The sequence below is a fragment of the Octodon degus genome, unplaced genomic scaffold (assembly GCF_000260255.1).
Source record: "Octodon degus isolate 3935 unplaced genomic scaffold, OctDeg1.0 scaffold00160, whole genome shotgun sequence".
NCBI classification, from domain to species: domain Eukaryota; kingdom Metazoa; phylum Chordata; class Mammalia; order Rodentia; family Octodontidae; genus Octodon; species Octodon degus.
In genome coordinates this window covers 5,252,708-5,277,414 of record NW_004524736.1, presented here as the reverse complement: position 1 = coordinate 5,277,414, position 24,707 = coordinate 5,252,708, and the positions used below count along the sequence as shown (strand labels likewise).

The 24,707-nt window shown below is 44.5% G+C and overlaps 1 protein-coding gene across 4 annotated transcripts in view; it reads right to left on the bottom strand.

Moving 5' to 3' along the window:
- Nucleotides 1–11,101: 11,101 nt before the first annotated feature.
- Tspan33 (tetraspanin 33) overlaps nucleotides 11,102–24,707 on the bottom strand; it is a 22,846-nt gene continuing 9,240 nt past the window's right edge. Inside the window, exons 2-8 of one of the 4 annotated variants that reach the window (XM_004642739.2) lie at nucleotides 21,199–21,256; nucleotides 20,490–20,617; nucleotides 20,132–20,206; nucleotides 17,902–17,997; nucleotides 13,379–13,507; nucleotides 12,841–13,002; nucleotides 11,102–12,628 (exon numbers count right to left, since the gene is read on the bottom strand). In XM_004642739.2, coding sequence (XP_004642796.1) covers nucleotides 12,527–12,628; nucleotides 12,841–13,002; nucleotides 13,379–13,507; nucleotides 17,902–17,997; nucleotides 20,132–20,206; nucleotides 20,490–20,617; nucleotides 21,199–21,256 — 750 coding nt within the window. In that variant the 3' untranslated portion in view covers nucleotides 11,102–12,526. The remainder of the gene's footprint in view (nucleotides 12,629–12,840; nucleotides 13,003–13,378; nucleotides 13,508–17,901; nucleotides 17,998–20,131; nucleotides 20,207–20,489; nucleotides 20,618–21,198; nucleotides 21,257–24,707) is intronic. The other 3 variants (XM_012517275.2, XM_023702883.1, XM_023702884.1) reach the window with 3 other exon arrangements.

The window sequence follows — 24,707 nt, the reverse complement described above, 5'->3', positions numbered from 1 at the left end:
CTCTGCTAAGCTCAGTAAGGCTTCAGTCAACATGCTGAGGATTGCAGACGTATACATTGCATGGGGCGCTCAAACCTGAAGTCAGTAAACAAACTAATCTACAAGGGTGGCTGTGGCGAAATCAACAAGAAGTGAACTGTCTGGACAGATAACTCAGTGACTGCTCCATCTCTCTGGAAATATGGCATCCTCTGCATGAGAGGCAGATTCATGGTTATCAGCACTGCTGCAAAGTGCTTCAAAGAGGTAAATAACTTTCTATAGCCCTTCACATTACCTTCTCAATGACACAGAATAAGGAAAAAGAGCACCCATTTGGTGGCAGGTGGAGACACCAGAGGTAGGGAAGGGTTGGTGAAGGATGAACTAATCTGGTCAGTTAAAATAAAAAGTACCCGCTCTCCCTGCCCCCTCAAAAAGGCACCCAGGAGAAAATCTTGGACTTATACTTGGCAGAGTTCTTAGATTTGACTTTGAAAGCACAAACCCAAAGAGAGAAGGCTGGTGAGTTGGACCTAATCAGAAGAAAAAAACTTTTGCTCTGCAAATGACACCATTACAGAATGGAATGAGAAACTACCTCCTGGGAGAAGATATTTGTTCTGTTTTAGATTAATTTTATTGATACATTTTTAGATATACACAATGATCTCATTCATCATGGGGAATTTGTACTGTACACGATATATCTTCATTTTTCTTTTTTCCCATCCCCTTCCCCTCCCTACCATCTCTTCCCCTCCTTATTTATAAAATCTTTGTTTCCATTTTTCCTTTTATCCTCTTTTTTTCTTGTCCCTTCTTTCCTTTCCCCCTCACCCTTCCCTAGTTTCCCTTCTCATTTGATCATTTTCTTCCCATTTCCCAATATCTATTATACATTTTGGTCCTCATTTACACTTTTGGTTTCTCACACCAGAGAAGCAAAGTGATACTGGAACATGTATATCCAATTAATTTCACTTAAGAGTATAGTCTCAAGGTGCATCTGTTTGATTAGAAATGTCTCAAGCATATCCTTTCTATGACAGAGTAGTACTCCATTGTATTAAAAAAAAAACACACATCTTTATCCATTCACTGGTCAATGGTCATTTAAGCTGTTTCTAGGATTTAGCTATTACAAACTGCTGGTATAAGCAGGGATGTGAGTATATCATTGTGGTATCATGTTATCAATTTTTTTTTTTTTTGCTCCAAATGCCTTCAGGGCAGGTTTGGCTGGCTTGAGTTGTGGGGATCGAACCACAGCAACCTGAGCCTGACTGCTTTGTTGAAGCAGCCACTTAAAGAACTGAGCTAAGGGGCAGGCCCCCTATCAATTTTTTTAATTTATTTTTTATGTATTTAGTATAGGGTCTAAGGGACTACAGAGTCTCACTATGTAGATCCCACTCGTAGTGATTCTCCTGTTTTCAGCATCCCAAACCCTGGAATTACAGGCGCGCCCCACCACACCCAGTCTCAATGGCCGCCTCAGCGCACCCTGGGGGCGGGGCCTGCACAGCACACTGGTGATCTAACCGGCTGCTGCGCTTTGCCTAAGCAGGCGCTTAAGTCTGCTAGGTTATCTGGCCTGCCCTTAATTCTTTTAGAATAGCAAGAAGGGAACTAGGGAGATGGCTCGGTGGAACAAGCACTTCCCTGGCAAGCTCAAAGACCTGAGTTCAGTCTCTGGTTCAGCCAAAAAAAAAAGAAAAAAAAAAAAGCAAGAAGAGTAATAGGCATATATATATATGCCTCACAAGACAACATTTAAAAAATCCAATTAGAAAGTGGGCAAAAGACATATACAGCTATTTCATCAAAGAGAAAATATGACTGCAAGGCACAGTAGTGCATGCCTGTAGTCCCAGGTACTTGCGAGACTGAGACAGAAGCATCACTTTGTTGCAGAACCTGCTACCTAAGGGAATGGAAAATGAGCTGCACCAAGGAGTTGGAAGGCAGCCAACTTTATTATGCCTCTGGAAGGCTGATGGGGATTGCTCCCAAAGGAGAGATGCAAAAGCTTAAAGGTGTTGTGAATTTTTACTAGGCAGCACAAGTTATTCTTTATTGTTGAGCAGAAAGTCCTGGACACAAGTTAGCAAATGGTCTATTTGGAGGATGGAAGGTACAGGCTGCAGCTGGGTCAGGTTATCTCGGTGTAGTCAGTCAAGGCTGAGTGAGTCTAACAGACAAACAAGCTCCAAGGTGGGCTGCATGATCTTATTTTGTCCAGATATAGTGTTAGACTATCAGTTGATCTTTTTTTTTTTTTTTTTTTTTCGGAACCAGGGATTGAACTCAGGCCCTTGCACTTGCCAGGGAAGCACTTATTCCACTGAGCCATCTCCTTGGCCCTATCAGTTGATCTTGAAATTTTAAAAAATTTCTGCAACTTGAGTCCAGAAGTTTAAGATGAATCTGGCTAACATAGGTGATACTTCATCGAAAAAAAAAATCATTCAAATAAATAAGGAAAAAAGACTATATAGATGATAAACAAGCCCATAAAAAGATATCCAACAGGGGCTGGTGAGATGGCTCAGTGGTCTAAAGTACCTACTTAGAACAAGCTTAGCAAAGCACAGGGACCGCGGTTCAATCCCCCAGCACCACAGGCCAGCCAGCCTGCCTCCTGGTGGGCTGAGCTGGCCACACACACACACACACACACACACGCATAAATAAATAAAATTAAAAAAAAGATATCCAACATCGTTAGCCATCAGAGAAATGCAAATTAAGCCATAATGAGATATTACCACGCACGTATCAAAATAGCTAACATTGAGCCTGACGTAGCTGAGAGGTAGAGTTGCCTGCTTAGCATGCACGAGGCCCTGGATTCAATCCAAGCACCACGCACATGCACACACGCACATGTCCACACACATAAAATGGGGATTAACCCCAAACACCAGCAAGGTGCAGAGGGGCTGAGTCACTCATACACTGCTGGGGAACATAATATGATACGGTCACCCATTTTGAAAACAGTTTGCCAGTTTCTGAAAAAAACCCAAACATCTACATACATTTACTATATGATGCAGCAGTCATACTCTCCAGCAAGAGAAATGAAGATTTATCTTCACACAGGAGTTTACATACAAATATTCATGGCCATTTTATTTGAGTAAAAGTTTCACACTGGAAACCAACCAGATGTCTTTTAACGGAGGAATGGTTGAACAAAGTATAGTCTCTCCAGACCACAGAATACTGCAGAGATGAAAAGGAGCACGCTGTGAAACTTGGGTGGATTTCAAAAGAATTATGTTAGGGTAAAAAAAAAAAAAAAGGCAGTTTCAAAAGGATGCTTACTGCATGATTCCGTTTCTGTAGCATTCATGAAATAACATACTCATGGAGATGGAGACTGGATTAGTGATTGTCAGAGGTCACTGGTGATAGGGAGGGATGCAGGTGTCTTTTGATGGTAGCAAGTTTTGGAGGAGTGTCTTAGTTACTTTTTACTCGTTGCTGGGACAAATACCCGACACTCAAAATAAAGGATAGAAAGGTTTATTTAGCTCACAGTTACTGGAGGGTTCAGTCCATATTCCGCTGGCTCCAAGGCAAAGGACAGCAGTTCAGGGGCAGAAAACAATGAAGAGCAGAAGAGGAGCAGCAGTTGCGACGTCCATCAGGCCTCTCTCTTCCTTCTGCGCTGACTGCGGAAACGGTTGCTCCACTGCGAAGATCGGAGCTCCAAAGTGGTGAGGCTGTGAAGGTCAAGCTCCTCGGAAGACAGAGACTTCTCCACGGAAGCGGGGCGGGGTGGCAGGAAGTCAGACAGGGTGGCAGGAAGCCTTTCTCAATTCCTGGGCTCTGCCCACCTGCAGGGTGAGGCCCCCCACGCTGAGAACTACCGGAGCTGATTCAGCCAAGTTGACACAATGTATCAACTAACACAGGGAGCATTATTTATTTTTGTTTTTTGAGACAGGGTCTCACTAAACTGGCCTTGAACTTGCTTATGTAGCCCAGGATGACCTTGAACTCACAGGGATCCTCCTGCCTCAGCCTCCCAAATACTAGATTACAGACCTGTGCTACCATGTCTGGCTTTTTGTTTTTGTTCTGTTTGTTTGTTTTTAAATGCTGAGGGTTGAGCTAGAGATATAGTTCAGGGGTATAAGGATCTGCCTGGCAAGAGCAAGATCCCAAGTTAAGTCCTTGGTACAAATTTTTTTTTAAATGCTGAGGATTTAAACCAAAGCCTCAAATATGCCAGGCAAGTGCTTTTCCTCTAAATCATAGTCCCAATCTGAATATTTTAATGAGTCTTATGGACATATAATAACTCACATACATATCTGAGTACCTTGACTGTAGTGGTGATTGTGCAAGTTACATAGTGATAAAAGCACACAGAGCCATGTACGCATATACAAACATATGTATGTATGATTGATAAAGTCGGAGTGTGTTCTGTGGATTGTACCAGGTGAATTTCCTGGCATTGTTATTTTCCTGCAGGTTGTGAGATGTTCACATTAGGGAAGGTTGGGGAAAGGTTCACGAGCCTTTCCTGTATACTTCTCTGCAACCCCCTGTGAGTCTATAATTACTTAAAAACAAAAGGAATTCTTTTCTTAGAAAAAGCACTTTTTTTCCCAAATACCTCATCCAGCATAAGACTCCATTCGCTGTATTCTTTTACTACAGCACTTTGCTTTATATCTCTAGCAGACTTTTTATAATGTATAAGTGCTATCTGGTTCAAATCTGGATGTGTACCCCAAAGCCTCATGTGCTCATAGGTGGTGCGTTTGGGAGGCGCATGGGTCATGGAGGTGTGACACTCAGCAGTGGATTCATCCACTGACGACATGATGTTGTGGGGTGAAGCCTGCTCGGAGGAAGTGGTCCTTGGGCATGTGGCCTGGAGGATCTATTGTCCTCCCTCTTCCTTGATCTCTCTCTGCTTCCTTCTGCCATAATACGTGCCCTTTCTTCTCTATGATTAGCCTCCACCATGCTGCCCTACCTTGGAGGCAGCACACGATGGACTGAAATATCTGCAACTGCGAGCCAAAATAAATACCTCGTGCTTTAACTTTGGGTGTTGGGAATTATTTCCTGATGAAGAAAGTAACCAAGACAATAAGCTAGAACATATATTTGTTATATATCCATCTCCTGCAGCTGAATGCAGACTTAGGAGGATAGGAGCTCAGTATGTTCTTTCTCCTGTGAAAACAGCACCTGGGACATTGCATTGTTGAGCTAATGCATGGTTTACCTGGCTTCCTATAGGCATCCATTTCACTTAGATTTTATAGCCTTTCCCATAAGCTAAACCTTTATCAAGTTATCCACCCCAAAGTCAGGTACCACAGCATATACCTGTCATCTCAGCCTCTTGAAGGATAAGGTAGGAAGGTTCAGAAATTGGAGACCAATATGAGCAACTTAGCAAATAAAATAGTCTTTTATTTTGGATGTAGTTCAGTAGTAGAGTTCTTTTTATTTATGTGTGTGTGTGTGTGTGTGTGTGTGTGGCCAGCTCAGCCCACCAGGGGGCGGGGCTGGCTGGCATGTGGTGCTGGGGGATTGAACTGTGGTCCCTGTGCTTTGCTAAGCTTGTTCTAAGTAGGTGCTTTAGACCACTGAGCCATCTCACCAGCCCCAGTAGTAGAGTTCTTGCCTGGCATGTGTGAGGTCCTGGATCTAATAGAGGTGTGTGTGGGGGGGAGGACTGGCAAGTATGGTGATATGTGTGTGCCTGCAATTCCAGTTCTTGGGAACCTGAGGCAAGAAGGTTACCGCAAGTTCAAGGCCAGCCTGGACTATTTAGTGAGTTTAAGACCAGTCTGAACTACACAGTGACACCTTGTCTCTGAAAACAAAAACAAAACAAGAAAGACATCACCTTAGACTTTCAGTTCAAAGGAAATTTGAACTTTTCAGTTCAAAGAAATCGTTCAAATGATTTCTTTTCAAATTACCCGCCCCGCCAGCAATAACATTTGTAATAAATGTAATTTCTTAGTAGGGACTACATTTCATTTCATTTTGTCTATTCCTCTGGGGCTCTAATCAGATCTTTTTGGAATTTGTCCTCATTTAATGTCTTTCTGGGATAGTTCAAGCTTCAGCTATAAGAAGGCAGCTAAATACAGATCCGTGAATTGGACAGAGTTGACCCTACATTCCTCAAAAAGAACTTGAGTAGGTCAAGGCTTCAGATTGAATCGTTCAAATGAAGTGAAGGTATTTTGTATGGAAAAGAAATAGTATGAAGGAAACCCATGAAACTCAGCCATGTATTTTACTATAAATAGTCATGATATATTTTCTTATGTATTCGTGGTTGAAAAAATTACAGTTTTTAGAATTTCTGCACTCTAATCCCTAGGACCTGTGGTCATGTTTCCTATCACATGGCAAAAGGGATGTCAAAGATAGATGTGCTCATTGCTATATGTTTATCAATAAAACTTTGAAAAGAAAAGAAAAAAAAAAGATAGATGTGATTAAGTTTAAGAACCTTGAGATGGGGCCGGAGAGATGGCTTAGTAGAATAAATGCTTCCCTGGCAAGCACAAAGGCCTGAGTTCAATCCCTGGTTCCGCAAAAAAAAAAAAAGAAAACAAAAGAAACAGCTGGTCGCTGTGATGCATAGCTGGGTATCCTAATGCACATTGTAAGAACCAGTCCCCAGTTGACAAGCCATTCTGCCTCTGTACTACTTCCTGCTTGCTTACCCCATATTAGCCCTAGACCACCAGAGATCAAGGCCTGATTTCCCAATCGGTGCCTATCCATGTAAGTAAATCTGCCTCCAAATCCTGGGTGCCATTTTGGTGTTTCTGCTTGCTATTGCAGAGGAAGGGACAACCAACCAACCAATGCCATCAAGAAGCTATAAAGGCAGCCAGGTGTAGTGTGCACACCTATAATCCTAGCACTCTGCGAGGCTGATGTAGGATTGCTGTGAGGTTCTTTTTTGTTTGTTTGTTTTGGCAGAACCAGGGATTGAACTCAGATCCTTGTGTTTGCCAGTCAAGCGCTTATCCTACTGAGCCTTTTCCCTGCCCCAAGATTGCTGTGAGTTTGAGGCCAGCCTGGGCTATGTACTGAGTTCAAGGCCAGCCTGAACTGTAAGACTGGATACTGTCTCAAGAGGAAAAAAAAATAACTGAAGAAACAAGGACTCTTGCCCTGAGGTTCCTACCAGACTTCTGACCTACAGAACTGTGAAACAGTAAATTTAATTGTTTTATGAGATAAATTGTCATAGCAGCAATAGAAAATGAATAAAATATTTTACTCTGATTTTAGCTTTTCTGTTATCCTTTGCTTATAAGCAAGAGACGCCAACATGAGCTTCCTTAAGGAAACAAAATAGGCCTTTCAGGCTAGGAATGTAACTCAGCAGCACAGTAATTGCCTAACATACGCAGGGTTCTGAGTTCAATCCTCAGAAACAAATAAAACCTATTGTGCACATACAGGTTTCTCAGGAAGCTCAAAGCAGGAAGACCGCAGAGCTGAGAGTGGTTGCAGGAACACAGAGGAAAGCTGCTTCCAAGAGGGTCCTTCCTCTCTGCACCCCATCCCATTTTCACTTTGTTTCCTTCTCCTCTTCCTGTAAACAGACTCTTGCTATTATTTTGTTCACAGTGGATGAAAGCTGAGCTTCAGCTTCTCTGCAACTAGAATCTCATTCTCAATTCCAATGTCCAGGGCCAGTCAAATAGCTTAGTGGATTAAAATGCCTGCAAGCAGGTGCAGGGGCCAGCAGTTCGATCCCCAGGCCCGTTGTGCCAGGCCCACCCCTGGGATGTGCTGAGATGGCAACTGAGACTGGGCATGGTGGCACACACCTGTAATCTCAGCTTTTGGGAGGCCTTCAACATGGGGGTCACTACGAGTCTGATCTCATAGTGAGACCCTGAACACCCTGTAGACCCTTCGCTAAAATAAAAAATCCGAAGGGACGGAACCCTGCACAGTCTGGGCTAAATGTCTCTTGTGGTTGAATGGTATCCTTGCAAAAAGCATTTGTTGAAGCCCAAATGCCCCAGTTGCTCCAAATCAGAATGAGGTCTTATTTGGAGGTAAAGCTCAATTAAGATGAGGACCTGCCAAGGGACGGAACCCTGCACAGTCTGGGCTAAATGTCTCTTGTGGTTGAATGGTATCCTTGCAAAAAACATTGTCGAAGCCCAAATGCCCCAGTTGCTCCAAATCAGAATGAGGTCTTATTTGGAGTTAAAGCTCAATTAAGATGAGGACCTGCCAGAGTAGGGTTGGCCCTTAATCCAAGGACTGATGTACTTGTAGGAAGAGAGAAATTGGGACTTAGACACAGACTCAGATGAGGAAGATGCCATGTGAGGATGGGGTATATGCAGTCATGCTGCCACCACCTAAAGAGTGCTTTGCTTCTTCAGGGAGAATATGGCTTCAGAACCCCTTGACCTTAGCCTTTTGGTCTCTAAAGCTAAAGCAATACGTTTCTGTCATTTTAAGCCACCTGGTTCGAGGTATTTTGTAATAACAGCCCTAGAAAATTAATAATGTATAGTGTTGTAGCTTGACACCCAATCAGTTGTGTCCAGGGGTCCAGGTCTTACAGTACACATGTGATTCCTCCCAACTTACCACTGTGGCTTGGGTGTAAAGGGGGCCTATTTTCTCCCCCCACCCCCCGTCACTCACCTACCTCAAGGGGGCCTATTTTCCAAAGAAAAACAATTATCGTGTGTTGCTGGGCTATAGCCTTAATTTTTATTCTGAGACAGGGTCTTGCTAAATTGCCCAATCTCCCAGGGTGCTGGGATTACAGCTATGTGCTGCTATGCCTATTTGCTTTGGTTTTAGTTTTTTTGAGACAGAGTTTTGCTATGTAGTTCAAGCTGGCCTTGAACTATGTAGTCCAGGGTGGACTCAAACTTGTGAAAATCCTCCTGCCTCTGTCTCCAGAGCTCTGGGATTATAGGCATTCACCACCCACCTGGTTTCTGATATTCAGTTTTTTATGGTTTGTTTTATTTTATAATATTTAGCTCTTTTACTTTCCCAGAATGCACTGCAGTATATGATGTGAGATACAAATTTGTTTTTTTTCATACTGTAAATAATCTATCAGGGCTGGGGATTTGGCTCAGCGGTAGAATCCTTGCCTAGCAAGCTGGAGGCCCTGGGTTTGGTCCTCAGCACCAAAACAAAAAATAAACCTCCCCTAAACACAATTCAACCAAAAATACAGTAAAATAATCTATTTATCTAAGATCTTTTATTACTCTTATTAGTGATTACTGTTCCCTTTTATCATGTTTTTTGTTTTTTTTGCAGACTCAGGGATTGAACTCAGGCCCTTGTGCTTGCCAGGGAAGCGCTTATTCCACTGAGCCATCTCCCCAAACCCTATCATGGCTTTTTAATAGAAAGTAAGTACTGAAGTTCGGAAATATTTCAGGAATCTATGATTTTCTGTTCAACTCATTGATTTGCCAGGTTTCTGGCGTGGAGAGAGAAGATGCTGGAAGTGTAATTTCCAACCTGGGCTTTAGAATGTGGTTAACCTTTGCTTTATTCCTCCTAGAAGTGTTTTCTTTATAGTAAGTTGTAATATCTAATTACCAAGGGGCCAGGGAGATAGCTCAGTAAAATAAGCACTTGTCTGGCAAGCGCAAGGGCCTGAGTTCAATCCCTGGTTCTGAAAAAAAAAAAAAAAAAAAAAAAAAAAATCTAATTACCAAAAGCTGTTCTGGTAGATACTGATGAGTGAACCCAAGACTTTCATAATGTATTACAAATCCAATCCTCTTTTTTTAAGAGAAAATTTTTAAAAAACTTTTTGATACAATGAAGCAATGTGTTCTAGAATAAGTGCCTTTTATGTGACTTTTGCATACATTGTCCGCACGTTCAGGGCTTCTGTTCCTGTTCACAACTTACGGAAAGGGAATACACATCGTTTCCTTTCTGTTGAGATGGCAAGAAATGGGGACAGATTGCGCTTTGCACATGGGGAATTTCCTTGGATTTAAAAAAGTCCACTTCTTTGTAAACCTTTATGTTGTTTGCTTTACCACTGGCAGAGTAATTTAGTTCCCAATTATTTAATAAAACAATAAGACAGAAAAAAAAATTGATACACAACAAAGCAGAGGGAACACGAATTTCTGTAATGTGTACTCTTTTGGATATAGGACCTTGTTTAGCTGTAAGGTCCAAGGCCTTCTGAAATTAACAGTGGCTTTCTTTCTGTCACCCACTCTGGTTTTCACTAACCTTCAAACGTTGCCTTTCACACGGGCCCCCCACCCACTCCTCCTCAGCTTGATTTCTGGGGTCCTCAGTAATCTCACACTGTTTACCTACTTCGGGGCCTAGATTTGATAGGCTGTTTTAAGTACTTCAGTTAAACTTGCCTGTTTGGGGATGGGGTTATTACAAACGTAAAATTTCAAGAGGCAACTTCGGCTGAAACACCATTTCTGATCTTCCTTCCTCTGTGACCCCCAAAGGGAGCCTCTTTCCAGATGAGCGCCTCAAAGCTGCTCAAGCCCAACGGCTTTTCACCGCAGCCCCGAGCCGCGGCCACTCACTTCTCGGTCGGTGTTGCCAAAGAAGGAAAGGTCTTAACTGCATGTCCAAGCACTACTCAAGAAACGCAGTTTAACCAGGAAAGCGTGCCTTTTAACTCTCCTTTCCCGGAATAAAAGGCCCTTACTTTTAATTTTACATTCGTGATAATTTTATTTTATTTTTTTCGTTCCGCTGTTACCAGCTAGGAGCTAAACACTGGCCCGAGCCCCAGGCAGCTGCTGGAAAGGCGCCCTCCCAGGAGGAGAAGGCTCGCTCAGGAAACACTGGGGGCGGGAGCGACCTCGAGCCTCTTTGTCTCCCAACACCGTAGGGACGCTCTCCAAGTGCCCCACCAGCGTAAGCCCCTAGTCTGAACCGCTGGACAGGAACAGGGGCAAGGCGACATCGCGGACCCTCTCCAGGTCCCCAACTCCCCCAGCTCCAGCCTCAGGCCTCCCGGGCTGGGCGAGGACCACCCACGAAGCGGCGCGGCCCCGCCCCCGACGCGCCGTCGCCCCGCCCCCGCACGCTGCCGGGCGCGCGGAAGCTGGGCGCTCTGCTCCGATCCTCGAGTGTTTTCGAGTCTTCCCTAAGGCACGCTGTGCTGCTACTCTCAGCTCTGTCAGCCACAGCGCAAGGACGGCCACCAGCGGGCCAGACTGCAGAGAAGAGATCGGCTTCTTCCTTCTCATAGGAGAGGGGGGAAACCCTCACCCTGGTGAAGGTTGCTCTTAGCCTACCTTCCCCACCTCCATCCTAAATTCTTGGTGACAGATTAATTTTGATCCTCAATTCAGAAGGAAAGAAAGAAAAAAAATCTCGTGGGGCTTTGGGATTAAAATGCACAGTTTACAGATCAGAACTGGACTTTTTGTTCGAATTTAGGCCCGAAGGGCGAAGCTGAGGGAGATGGGCCATGTCGGGCCTCAGAGGTCTGTGCCCTTTAGAGGAGTCTCCGGTTTCTCCAGAAGGCGGGGCCCAGGGCTGGACTCTTGTGCTTTTCCCCTTCTAGGTTCCAGAATGGAAAATTCATGGAGGCCAGCCTAGCTCAGGTCAATAAGCTTTTTATTGCCACTCTTGGCACCCTTATCCCCAGCAAGATTCCTGCTTCTTACACTGTAGAAACACTAAGTTCTCTTGCAGGGGGGTGTGGGTGTGACCACTCTTCCACACTGCCAAGTTAAAGAAAATCCCACTTGCTGGAAAGGGAGGACCTGATAGATAAATTCAAGGACGTGGCTCAGTCCCCCTTCTTCAGGGTGCTGCAAAGTATAGAGATCGTGGTTCTAAACTTACAGAGAGCGCAGGGTGAGGATGAATTTGACTGCTGTTGTACCCCTTGCCTTTGCTGTCATGTTACCATGGAAATGAGGGAGGTGCAGGTGTAGCTCACTCTGACTACCTGGGAAGACAGGCATCTGGTAAACATACCTCCTTCCACTCCTACCCAACACAGCTGTCCCCAGCCGACCCCCACATTCCCTATTGCCTGGTCCCACGCTCTTCTCTTCTCCTGGACTCCAGGCAGTGCTGTGGTATTTAGTCTCCACAGCCAGGTTTTGAGGGCAACACAGACTTAAGTGTGTCCACTAAGCTCGGTGGCAGCCCTAATAGAGCTGTTGGCTGTTTTGCCTCGGTGAAGAAACAGCAGCTAATACTCCTACGTTGCTGTGTAACTGGTGTTTCCCAAACTTCTCTCCTAGACAAAACTTAAAAATGTAAACTCAAACACTTAAGGTTAGAAACAACACAAAATAACTCTCTTGATAATGCTGATGGCTAGGATGGGGGAGGGAGGCACATCCTCTGAGACCTGAGCCCCCTATACACCCTCCCTTCTTTCTGCCCATCTGAAGTTTGCTTCATCCCAGTGGGCAATGATTGCTAGGGAGCTGGAATTCAAATCTCCTTGGGTACTGTTCTCAGCACCTGCTGCTGCTGGTCAGTGAGGCTTGCCCGTTGCCATGGTGAGGAAGTACAGGATGGATTCTCAGTACCATGGGTCAGCCCGATGCTGCTGATTGTAGAGCTGTAGCTTGATCTGATCTTTGATCTGATTCACCAGGATCTGGGACAGCAGGATGCCCACAAGCTGAGAAAGGCAAGAAGGAACTGGGAGCTCAGCAATGAGTGATGTCCCTCCCTCCCCTGACTCAGTCTTCCCAGTGAGGTAAGTAACATCTCTTCCTCTACCCCTCAGCAGTGTCAGTCCCCAAAACCACAGCTGGTCCCCAAGTGCCCTCCCCTACATAAATGAGTCTTGGCAGAGTTTGCAGGACCTACAAGTCACACAGAGTAAGTTACCTGGGGGATGGCCAGCCCCAGTGCCACACCACCAAGTAAGAATAGGTTGCTGTGTATCCAGTTGACCAACTTGTCAATACAGCCGTTGGTATAGATGACGTTACTAGCTTCCGAGTATTTAAGAGCCTGCATACCTTGGCCACACATAGTGTTGATCACTGCCTGGGGAAAGAATTGAAAAGCCAAATGGGTCTCCCATGCCAATGACTTCTTGTTTTGAACCTCAGCTGAAGGGTTTTGCACCTTTCCTAAACTCTGAAATTGTTAAGAGTATCTGTGGAGGATGATGGCCTGGAAATTGCTAAATACTCACTTCCCTTTCCTTGGGAAGCTGAAATTTAGTTCTTCTTTCTTTAGGTCTGCCTTCTCTGAACCCCCATATAGGCTATAGTAGTGAAAAGTTAAGGGAGCCATCAGATTGAGGTAAAGAAAAACATCTAAGACCTGTTCTACAAAACTGCTTGGTTAAGATGTAAAATGGGCAAGAAAGTAATGCAGATCATTACCCAGAAGGAAGTGAGGAGGAATGTTTGCTCACCTGGTTTGGGGTAGGCAAGCAACAGGAGTAAGGGACAGAGCATCGCTCACGGCTAGGGTTATCGTCTGAGCAGTTGAAGTACATGTTCTGGGACCAGTCCTTGTAGGAATTTCCTCCACAGCAGCTGAACTGCAACAGAGCCCATGGCAAAAAAAAAAAAAAAAAGAATCACCCACCCCATACCCTGACAGAGCCTTGAACTTTATCTCAAGTCTCCTAGTTGCTTTTCCTAAAGAAGGTTTTTCTTAATTTCTCCTCCTTTATATATCTTTTTTTTTTTTTTTTTTTCTTGTACCAGGGATTGAACTCAGGACCTTGTGCTTGTCTGGAGGTGCTTATGCAGCTGAGCTATCTCCCCAGCCCCCTCCTTTATATATCTTGTTATACCTTACCATATAGTACTAGGTATTATAGTTGTGTGTATACATCTTTTTATTTTATTTATTTTTTTTTGAGACAGGGTCTCGCTGTGCAGTTTGGGCTGGCCTTGTGCTCACTTTTGTAGCCCCCAGGCTAGTCTCAAACATACAGAGATCTTCCTATCTTAATTTCCTGAGTTCTGGGATTATAGGTGTGCACAACCATGCCCAGTTCTGGGGCCGTGCTGTGGATGGTAGGTGCCAGCATTTGGGGCCAAGATGGCACGCCTAGGGATCCCAGCCAGATTACACGGGCATGTGGGGCCAGGGATTGAACTTGGGTCCTTCTGCTTTCCAGGTAGGTGCTTACGCCTCTGAGCTATCTCCCTGGCTCCCATATTTTTAAATTTACATATTCAGCCACACCTGTAATCCCAGCACTCAGGAGGCCAAGGCAGGAGGATTGCTGGGTTGTAGTCCAGGCTGCGTGAGCTCAAGGCTGGCCAGAACGCACATAGCCAGACCCTGTCTCAAAAAGACAAAAAATAATAAATAAATTTACATATTCAATGATACTCCTTGAAAGAAGGTAGAGAAAGTTCTGGCTTTGTAGTTCTGCATGGCAGAGTCTGATAAAAGGAAGTGTTCAAAAATATTGGCTAGAGCTGAGGATATAGCTCAGTAGGACAGCATGAGCGTAGCATACACAGAAGACCATGGGTTCAAACCCAGCAACACCTAAAAGTAAAAAGAGTCAATAATACTGGCTGAAATAATTAAAAATTAGTGCTTTAAAACCTTGACTTAAGATAGAGAAAATACAAGAAGGGAATCTTCAATATTCTAAGTCCATAGTTGTTCCTTGAAAGCAAAGAGGATCCCAGTCCAGCGTCCATTGCACCACAGGAAGGGAAACTCAGCATTGCCCTCAAATTACCATTGTTTAAAATTTCAGGCCGGCCTGATACCTCATTGGACTAAAGTGCCTGCTTCGGCAGAGTGCAGCCTCTGGGGTTTGTGCTGGGCTGGCCTGCCCCTGGGGCGCACTGAGAGGGCAATTGAGACTGGGTGTGGTGGCTTGTGCCTGTAATCCCAGCACTTGGGAGGCTGAAAACAGGAGAATCACTATGAGTCAAATCTATGTAGTGAGATCCTGTAGACCCTGTCCTAAATACAGAAAAAATAAATAATAAACTTTAGCTTTTGATTCACAGCAGCATTAGTCACAGTAGCCAAAAGATCGAAATAACCTAAGTATCCATTGGTGGATAAAAGGATAAATAAGAAATCCTTACATACTTATATCCTTGGAATATTACTCAGTCTTTTATTTATCACTATCTACCATTGATCCCAAGAGTACAAGGTTAAATTAATATGTGAAAATCAGTCAGCTGTATACTAAACTATAAGGTCAAAATTACATGATCACCTTAGTAGGTACATAAAACAATTTGACAATACCCAGACTCTCAAGTATTTTCAGTCTCTGTTACATTTTGTTTTTCTGATGGCTTAGTCCTCTTGTCATTATCCAGCATATCTATTTTATTTTACTGTATTAGTACATATTGGCAATTGCAAGATGAAGTTTACACTCATCTTGGGGAAGAGGTACATGTATATAACACAACTTATTCCTTTTTTACATGCTCTTTTTTTTTTTTTTTTTGGTTCTACCAGGGATGAAATTTGGACCTTATGCTTGCCAGGCAGGTGCTTATGCCACTGAACTATCATCTCCCTGGCCCTTTTACATTCTCTTCCCACTTCCCTCCCTCCTCTCTAAGTCCCCTTTCCCCATTTTCATTCTTCTTTTTGTACCAGAAATTGAACTCAGGACCTTGTTCTTGCCAGGCAGGTGCCTGTGCCACTGAGCTACATCCCTGGCCCTTCCCATTTTCATTCTTGTTATTGATATTCTTTTTTTTTTTTTTTTGCGGAGCTGGGGATTGAACTCAGGCCCTTGCACTTGCCAGGGAAGCGCTTATTCAACTGAGCTATCTCCCCAGACCCTTGTTATTGATATTCTTAGCTGATGTTTATGACATAAAATGTTTACATTCATTATGAGTATTTGATACCTGTACATGATAAATCATAAATCTTACTTCCCCTTTCCCTGTCCCCTCACCCTTAGTCTCTTTTCCCCTTCCTATTTGCATGAGATCTGTCTCCTTATTTCCTTCTATCCATCCTTTACTTTGTTCTTTGTTTGTACTTTGCCTTTCTCAAATGAGAGACACCATACAGTATTTAAGTTTGTATGTCTGATTTATTTCACTCAACATGGCACGTTTTAGGTGCATCTATTTCCTACGAATGTCTCACATTGATCCTCTATAGCTATGCAGTAGTAGATACCACATTTTCTTAAGCATACTGCTGGCCATACAGGCTGCTTCCAGGGCTCAGCTAATGTGAATTGTGCTGCAGTAAACATGGGTATGTACATATTTCTATATATTCTATCTTTAGGGCCGGGGATATGGCTCAGTGGAATAAGTGCTTCTCTGGTAACCGCAAGGGCCTGAGTTCAATCCTTGGTTCCGGAAAAAAAAAAAATTATATCTTTAACTCTTTTGGGAAAATACATAGAAGAAGAATCACTGGGTCAAATAGAATTTTTAATTTTAATTCTTTGAGAAGTCTCCATACTGATTTCCATAATGGCTGTATTAATTTACCAACTATATAGGAGAATTCCTTTTACACTCAGCCTTAAAAGGATGGACATTCTAACACATGCTACAACCAGGTTGGAAGACATGCCAAGGGAAATAAACCAGTCACAAAATGATGAATATTGTATGGTCCCATTAATTGATATGAGGTACCTAGAGATGTCAAATTCACAGGAACAGAAAGGAGACTGATCGCCAAGGCAAGAGGGAAATGGGGAGCAGATGTTTAATGGACACGGGGTTTGACTTGGGGAAAGTAAAAGTTTAGGAGATGGGCGGCGGTGATGGTTGCATACACGTGAATGATTTTGATAACACAGGTCTGTATACTGAAAAGTAGTAAACTCAGCAGTACAGTGCTTGCTTGTGACATATGAGGCCCTGGGTTTGATTCCTAGTATTACAAAACAAAAACTAAATTTCATGTTATACATACTGACCACAATTTTATTTTATTTATTTATTTTTTTTTTAAATTTTCTATTTATTTGTGTGTGTGTGTGTGTGTGTGTGTGTGTGGCCAGCTCAGCTCACCAGGGGGCAGGGCTGGCTAGCATGTGGTGCTGGGGGATTGAACCGTGGTCCCTGTGCTTTGCTAAGCTTGTTCTAAATAGGTGCTTTAGACCACTGAGCCATCTCACCAGCCCCCTGACCACAATTTTAAAAATGTAACTTTTGACTAGAGGAAGCTAAGCATGGTGGTGAATACATGTAACCCCAGAATTCTGGGAGAGGAAGGAAGGAAGGTCACAAGTTCAAGCCCAGCTTGGGCAACTTAACGAGACCCTGTCTCCAAAAAAGGTTGGGGTCCTGGGGATGTAGCTCAGTGGTAGAACACTGGCCTAGCATGTGTGAGGGCCTGAGTTCAATCCCTAGAAAGAGAAGAAAGCAAAACAACTGGCTAGTTTCTCATTCTGCTGTGGACAGTCACTTATAATGGTCCATATATAGATCATTCCAGAATTCTTTTGCATATATGAATATATACTACCCCCCTTTTATGTAAAAGGTAGATTACTATACATACAATTATGTAACCTTGAAGAAATGTTAAAGAACTCTGTGTTTTCCAAAACCTGTATCTTGGGCCGGCCAGATAGCTCAGGGGATTAAAGCACCTGCTTAGGCAGACTCAGGGGTTGGAGGTTCGATCCTCGACCTACTGTGCCAGCCCTGCCCCTGCATACGCACTGAGATGGCAATCAAGACTGGGCATGGTGGCACGCGCCTGTAATCATAGCGTTTGAGAAGCTGAAAACAGGAGAATCACTACAAGTCTCATCTGAGACCCTGTAGACCCTGCAGTAAAAAAAAAAAAAAAAAAAAAAAACCAAAAAAAACAGCCTGTATCTATAGTGTGCAAATTACCTACCAAATAATGAAGAGGCCCATGGGAAAGCCCTAGAGAGGGAAGCATCTCCCAGAAGGGCTGTCAGCCATAGCCACAGGCCCCACTGACACCACCACACTGAGCCCATACCTTCTTTTGGCCAAAATCAATGAGGTTCTGCAGATCCAGGTCATCCCGGTAGTGCACAATGGCGTTGTTGATAATCTCACTCACTTTGCCTCGAGCCTGCAGACATATGGAAAGGGAATCAGGACCCAGAACTAATCCCTAACTTATTCCTCCCTGCAGAAGTGACAGTAAACAAAGATCACATTTTTCTTGCTTGTCACTGTAGAAGTTATGAGTCAGGAGGCCACTCTTCACATACACCACAGTGACCTCCACAGCAAACCCCAAGCAGCCTGGAACAAGCTTGGCTCCTTCTCTCATCCCACTGTGGGGGCACACTGGTAGCTACCAAGCTCTGCATGGCCAGGAGGCTCCAGGCCCCTTCTTTTTGCCTCAGTTCCAGTCCTTCCATCATAGTCATTCACTGCTCACCACCTCCCATTCTAACTTCCTTTTAGCACACTGGATAGCTCTCTAACATCCCAAAGACCACTAACCTACCAGCAAAACACCCAACACACATTCATATAGGTCCGTACCTTTGAGGACCCCTATCAGCTGAGGTGAACGGAGGGCCAGCCCCAAGTCCCCTGCCTTGTACTCATGAGATAAGGAGGGAGGAATCTGAGTCTGATGGCGGCACCATGACAACAGCCTTTTCCCTCATCAGCAGACACCTAGATAAGACAGAGGCTACTTGCTCTCTACTTTTTTTTTTTTTTTTTTTTCGCCTCTACTCTTAACACCAAAATGGGAAAAGGTGAAATTTAGAGATCTGAGTCCCTAAGAAATATTAGGACATCTCTCCCCGGAGCTGTGAGAGGGGTGTCATAGGTCAAAGATTGAGGTTATCCCCGTTTCATGGTAGTGGAGGAGATTGAACCTAGAGCCTTTACACTGAGTTACAGCCCAGGCCCTTTTTAATTTTAATATTTTTATTTGAGGCAGGATCTTACCTAGTTGCTAAATTGCCTAAGCGAGGTTTGAATTTGCAATCTTCCTGCCTCAGCCTTCCACAGTGCTGGGATTACAGCTATGTACCACCTTGCCCAGCTCAGATTATCCTTTATATGAATCCGTCTGGAAAAATCAGAGCCAAGGCTGGGTGGGCATGGTGGTGCACACCTGTAATTACAGCACTTGGGAGGCTGAGGCAAGAGGATCCTTGTGAGGAGATCAGCCTGGGTTACAAAGTGAGCTCAAGGCCAACCTGAACTGCATAGCGAGACCCTGTCTCAAAAAGATGAATGAAAGTATGAAAGAAAGTGAACCAGAGCCAAGTCCTAATGAGGGAAGATGTCCAGCCCAGAGCCCCTCTGTCCTTGGCCCTCAGGTACCAGTGAGCAAGAGAAATGCTGAACCTGCTGTTACTGCTTCTCAGAGAGATATTTCAAAGTAATCTAGTGTTTATATACCTTTATATATTATTACCACAGTAACATTTTTTTTTTGAACCAGGGATTGAACTCAGGCCCTTGCGCTTGCCAGGGAAGCACTTATTCTATTGAACCATCTCCCCGGCCCTCACAAAAACATTTGTTAACTGATGCAAAATGGAGAAACTCATTTATTTAACAGAAGTATTTGCCAAACAGTAGCACTGACCTCTAGTGGACAGAAGAAAATTGCATCTTTTTAGACTCAACAAATCTCTTAACATTTTAGGATTTTAAACCAGAAAGATTAGAAAATTTTAAATCAATTCAACAGCTCTCTAATTCATAATTTTCCACCATGTTCTCTTTCTGTTCCACTACTTTTCTTTCGGTTTTCTTCATGGTCTAAACCTTGTCCCAGGTCTGCCCTCTGGGAAAGGAATTCTGGTTCCTTTTTAAAAGGACTATTGCTGCAAGGCAACCTCCAGATAGGCTAAACACTGCTCATATCATGTTTTCTTTCTTTGTTTATCTCAACAATTCCTAAGGAAACAAGAGGCTCTATGTGTTGTGTGTCACCTGATCCATGAGATTTATTTAGTTATTTATCATTAAAGTTGCTGGTTAATTTGGTGTTTATAAAATTTTCTTCCCTGTTGGTCTCTCAGACTGTCACAGAAAACAGTTTACAAATGTGCAGTTCTCTGTGCGTATGGTGGCTTTAAAGGCCACTTATTCATCCCTAAGGAGAACCTTCCAAAGGCTGCTATTTCTCAGAGGAAGCAGTGCTGTGGTTAATTAACCAGGCTAAACACCAGCAGGAACTTTCCCACCTCCCTCTGGTTCAGCAGAGGTCCCCTGACGCTCAGCATTACCTTGTCTGAGAAGATGAATCCCAGGACCCCAGCAGCCAGCTGTAGCAGGAACACGATGGTGAGGCAGAGGGAGAACTGTGGCAGCAGACAGGCAGAAGAGACAGTCTGTTAGCATTCCGGGCAGCAGCCCTCCCAGGCCACAGGAAGTGTTGGAGGGCAATAGGCTCATCCCCTAGATGCCTCCGACTGGGATGCTTCCTGAGTGGCCACCCTTTTACTGTACTTGGGGCCAGGGCACCTGGGGCTGAACTCTCTAGTGAGGGGTGGACAGCACAGGCTTTCAGGTTGGGTGGGAGAGAACGCCTACAGGAAAGGAATCGGGAGACCAGCTGGCACCCAGAGAGGGCTTTCCACTCACGGTCTGTAGGAGGCAGATGTTCTCACGCAGGGATCCGATGCAGCCGCAGAAGGTGAGCAGGAACATGAGGATACCCACCACGATAAGCAGGATAGCAGGATCCACCGCCAGGCAGGCCAAGGCTGCTTCTGAGGGGAGGGCCCACTCTGTCTGTGCTTGGTACCTACTGAGGGTGCTACCAGGGATGGGTGGGAGGGTGCCCCCAATCTGTGCTGTCTTGGTGGGGAATCCCCAGTGCAAAGATCATGTGGAGGCAAATCCCACAGGGAGGACAAAAAGGTTCCAGGAAGAGTTGTGGCATTTAAGTTGATGAACTAACAAAGTAAGAGCCTTTATTCCTGGGCTTATGAGAGAAGGGGCCATTCTGGCTGTAGAAAAAATCAGGATGGCCCGGTCTCGGCAGTTCTGTGAGGTCTGTTTCTGGGAGCCTTTATGCAGAGCAATGGGAATGGAGGTTGAGTCAACAGACTGAGCTAGACAGGGGTCACACTGCTGATTACTCTGTTTCCAGAGGCCTAGCATCTCTCTGACACTTCCTAAGCGTCAAAGATAGGAATATCAGGTAGGAATATCTTGGAAGACTTGGGGAAGCACTGCGAATGCAAGTGCACTGGCATGAGCAGGAAGAGACAGGGCTGGGGCTGGACGAGGCAGAGGGGAGTAGGCTTGGCAGCAGATCATAGGAAGGTAGAAGGAGACAAGAGCTCACCCGCATGCTTCATCAGCCGGGCGTAGACACCCACTGCCACCATCACCATGGAAATCACCTGTGGAAACGGAGAGACCAGACCCAACCTTGAGATTTTTGGAAGTCAGAGAGCCTTGAACACTGTAATCTTCCAGCAGAACAGGAGGGGGCAATTACTCTAGGGCCCAGGGGACTATAACATCTGTCAGGGCTCTGCCCCCAAGAATACTTTTCCCAGTATTATCTCATAACATCCTTGCAATAACATTATCTTCTGAGGCAGATAGTATCCCCATGTCACAGATGAGGCCCTAGGTGCAGTCTTCAACACCAAGAAATACTCAAAAACCACATTTTAAGAAATGGGCTTCTAAGTGAGACAGATTATACTGCATGTGGGACAAACCTCTGAGCCTTAGTTTCTATATCTGGAAGTGTGAATTAGGAACAAATAAAAAATACACCTAATAAGATTACTGTAAGAATGAAATAAAATAATGGGTGAAGAATATTGGTTTATTTTTTTTCAGTTAAATTTTATTGGTACATTTTAGATATACATAATGATCACATTCATCATAGAGAATTTGTACCTGTGCATGATATAACTTGCCCCCCCTTCCCACACCCTCCCTGGGTGGAGTATGTAACAGAGGCCCAAAAATAAATATTATCTGCCATTATTAACCATCAGTTTATCCAACGTCATATAGGAACTACGAGGGTTTTTTTTTTTTTTTTGTTATTTTTCTGGTTCTGGGGACTGAACCCAGAACTTTCACTAAGCTACACCCTCAACCCTTCTTTTTTATTTTGAGACGGGGTTTGCCCCAAGTTGCTTGTGCTTCCCTTGGATTTCTGATCCTCCTACCTCAGAACTCCGGAGGAGCTGTGATTATAGGCATGCACCACTGACCCCACCTGGCGTTCTCAGTTCTAAGCCATCTATACAAAACAGCAGGTCTTACGGCTTCAGCACACCCAGCGAGATGCACACTCCCTGCTCTCTAACCCCCCGGAGGCCAATATAGTGTCAGGTACAAGAAGAACATACACATCAGCATGAGAGTGTGTGGGGTAAGTACCGGAACTGCCACGGTAAAGGAACCTTTATCTTCTAAATTTTGATTTCTGTGTGGAGGATTAGAGTTTAGACCTTTCAAATTTCATGGCTCCTTCCTGAGAGAACAAACCTGTCAAAGACTTCCAGGAGTCCCCAGAGGGGCCTTCTCTGCCCCTCAGGCACCCAAGAGTGCTGGGAAGTCCCCATAGGCACTGTAACCCCCTTGGCTACCCTTTCTCTCTGCCCTGTCTCCATGCTGGTGCTAGGCAGCAGCTGGCTGTCGCCATGGCAATAGATGAGGCCAAGCTCTGGCAGGAGAGCGTTCTCAGCAGCAGGGACTTGACCAGCTCAGCGGGAAAGGAGGCGGCTGGCTAGACCTTGCTGTCCTGCAAGACAGAAAGCAGCTAGAAAGAGCAACCCCAGGGGCCTCCAGGGGAGAAGGAAACTGGGCACCCTAGAACAGGCGAGAGGGTCAGACCAGTCATCTGGGAGAAAGACATGTTGCCTGTGGGCCTTACTTACGAGGGTCCTCTGCCATCTGGCAGGGATCAGCAGGTGCACTGAGTACTAAAAGGGCAAGTTTACTTCCTAAATCCACATCTTCAGGACCCTTCTCTGTGGAATAGCCCTCTGTTCTTGCCCTCAGTACCTGGCCCTGGCTTTGGGTCCCTGTGTTATCAGCCAGCTCACACTTTGCACCCAGGAGACAGAGAGCATGTGGGTGTGGTGTCAGCTGGAGCCCAGCATGCCCAGGCTCTGGGGCTATGGAGGGAGACAGGGAACCCCAAAGAAGAAGGGCCAGTCACCCCAAGCCTGAAGGCTGCCCTCTGCCAGAGAACGAACACCTCTATGTACCCATTAAAACTCACTCGTCCAACTGCAACTCTGCATATCATTTGTACCGAATCATTTAAAAATATACATCTATCTGCGCTTTATTTCTGTTGCTCCCAGGCTCTACACTTTTTTTTTTTCATATTTTAATTTTCACTCTAGGGTGGATAACTTTATACAGAGATGGTCTCTGATTAAATCTGAGCACAGCTAAAAGAAGAAAGGCACAGTAAGAGATGCCACATATCACAGGGCAATTTAATCCTATTTATGGGTCCATAATCACAGCAGTTGCTTTGTCATTATTGGTGGTAGGTAAAATAATTCCTCCCCAAAGATGCCCATGTCCCAATTCCTGAAACCTGTGAATATATTACCTTACATGGCAAAAGAGACTTCACAAATGTGATTAAGGATTTAGAGGTGAGGACATTATATCTGAAGGCTCAGTATAGTTACAAACAATATACAAGACAAGGGTGTCAGAGTCAGAGAAAGATGACAGAAAGGAGATTGGGGTGATGTGGTGCCATGAAGCGAGGAATATGGGTGGCCAATATGGGCAGCCCTCAAAGCTGCAGGATATGAGTCTTCCCTAGAGAAAGCCAACGTGAATGTAGCACTACTGATACCTTGATGTTAGCATATCTTGTCCTGTTTTGGACTTCTGACCTCCACAAATATAAAAAAATTAAATTTGTGCTGTTGTAAGCCATTAAGGTTGGGCAATTTGTTTCAGCAGCAGCAGCAAACTAATACAATCTCCAAATCCATTTCATCAACTGCTACATACAAGGTACTCTGAGGACCCATCATCTGTGGGTTTTACTGGGGAGGGACTAAAAGCCTTCGTAGCCTACAGCAGAGATGCTCAGCTTTGGCTGCTATTAGTCAGCTGGGAGTAGAGGAAGAGACTGAAGAAATTCTCACTGTGCAGGCTGTGAGACAAATGAAGTAGATCAGAACTGCTGGCCTTGGGGCCTAGACCACAGTCGTTCTGATGTGCTCCGCATCATTCCAAGGTGCACCCATGCCTCAGAGCCTAATGCACTGTCAGCCATGGATTTCGAACAGATGAAATCAACATTAAGCTGGGCATGGTGGCGCATGCCTACAATCCGAGCACTCAGGAGGCTGAGGCAGGATAACTGTGAGTTAGAAGTCATCCTGGATACTAACCTGGCAGGGAAGATACCATGATCATGAAGAAGACATCCTGGGCTGCATAGTAAATTCACTGCCAGCCTGAACCATTTAGCAAGATTTTGTCTCAAAAAGAAAAAAAGTCAAGATTAAGACTTTTACTATTATTGGGCTGGGGAGATAACTCAGTAGAATAAGCGCTTATCTGGCAAGCGCAAGGGCCTGAATTCAATCCCCAGTTCTGCCAAAAAAAAAAAAAAAAAGACTTTACTATTATTAACAGCTGGGTGGAGTGGCACATGCCTGTAGTCACAGCACTCTGAAGGCTGAGGTAAGGGGATCCTTGCAAGTTTGAGACCAGCCTGGGTTACAAAGTAAGTTCAAGGCCAGCTTGAACTGTATAGTGAGAGCCTATCTCAAAAAGACCAAAAAACAAAACAGAAACTCAAATTTTTTTGTTTGTTTTATAATCGTACTTTTTTTTTTTTTT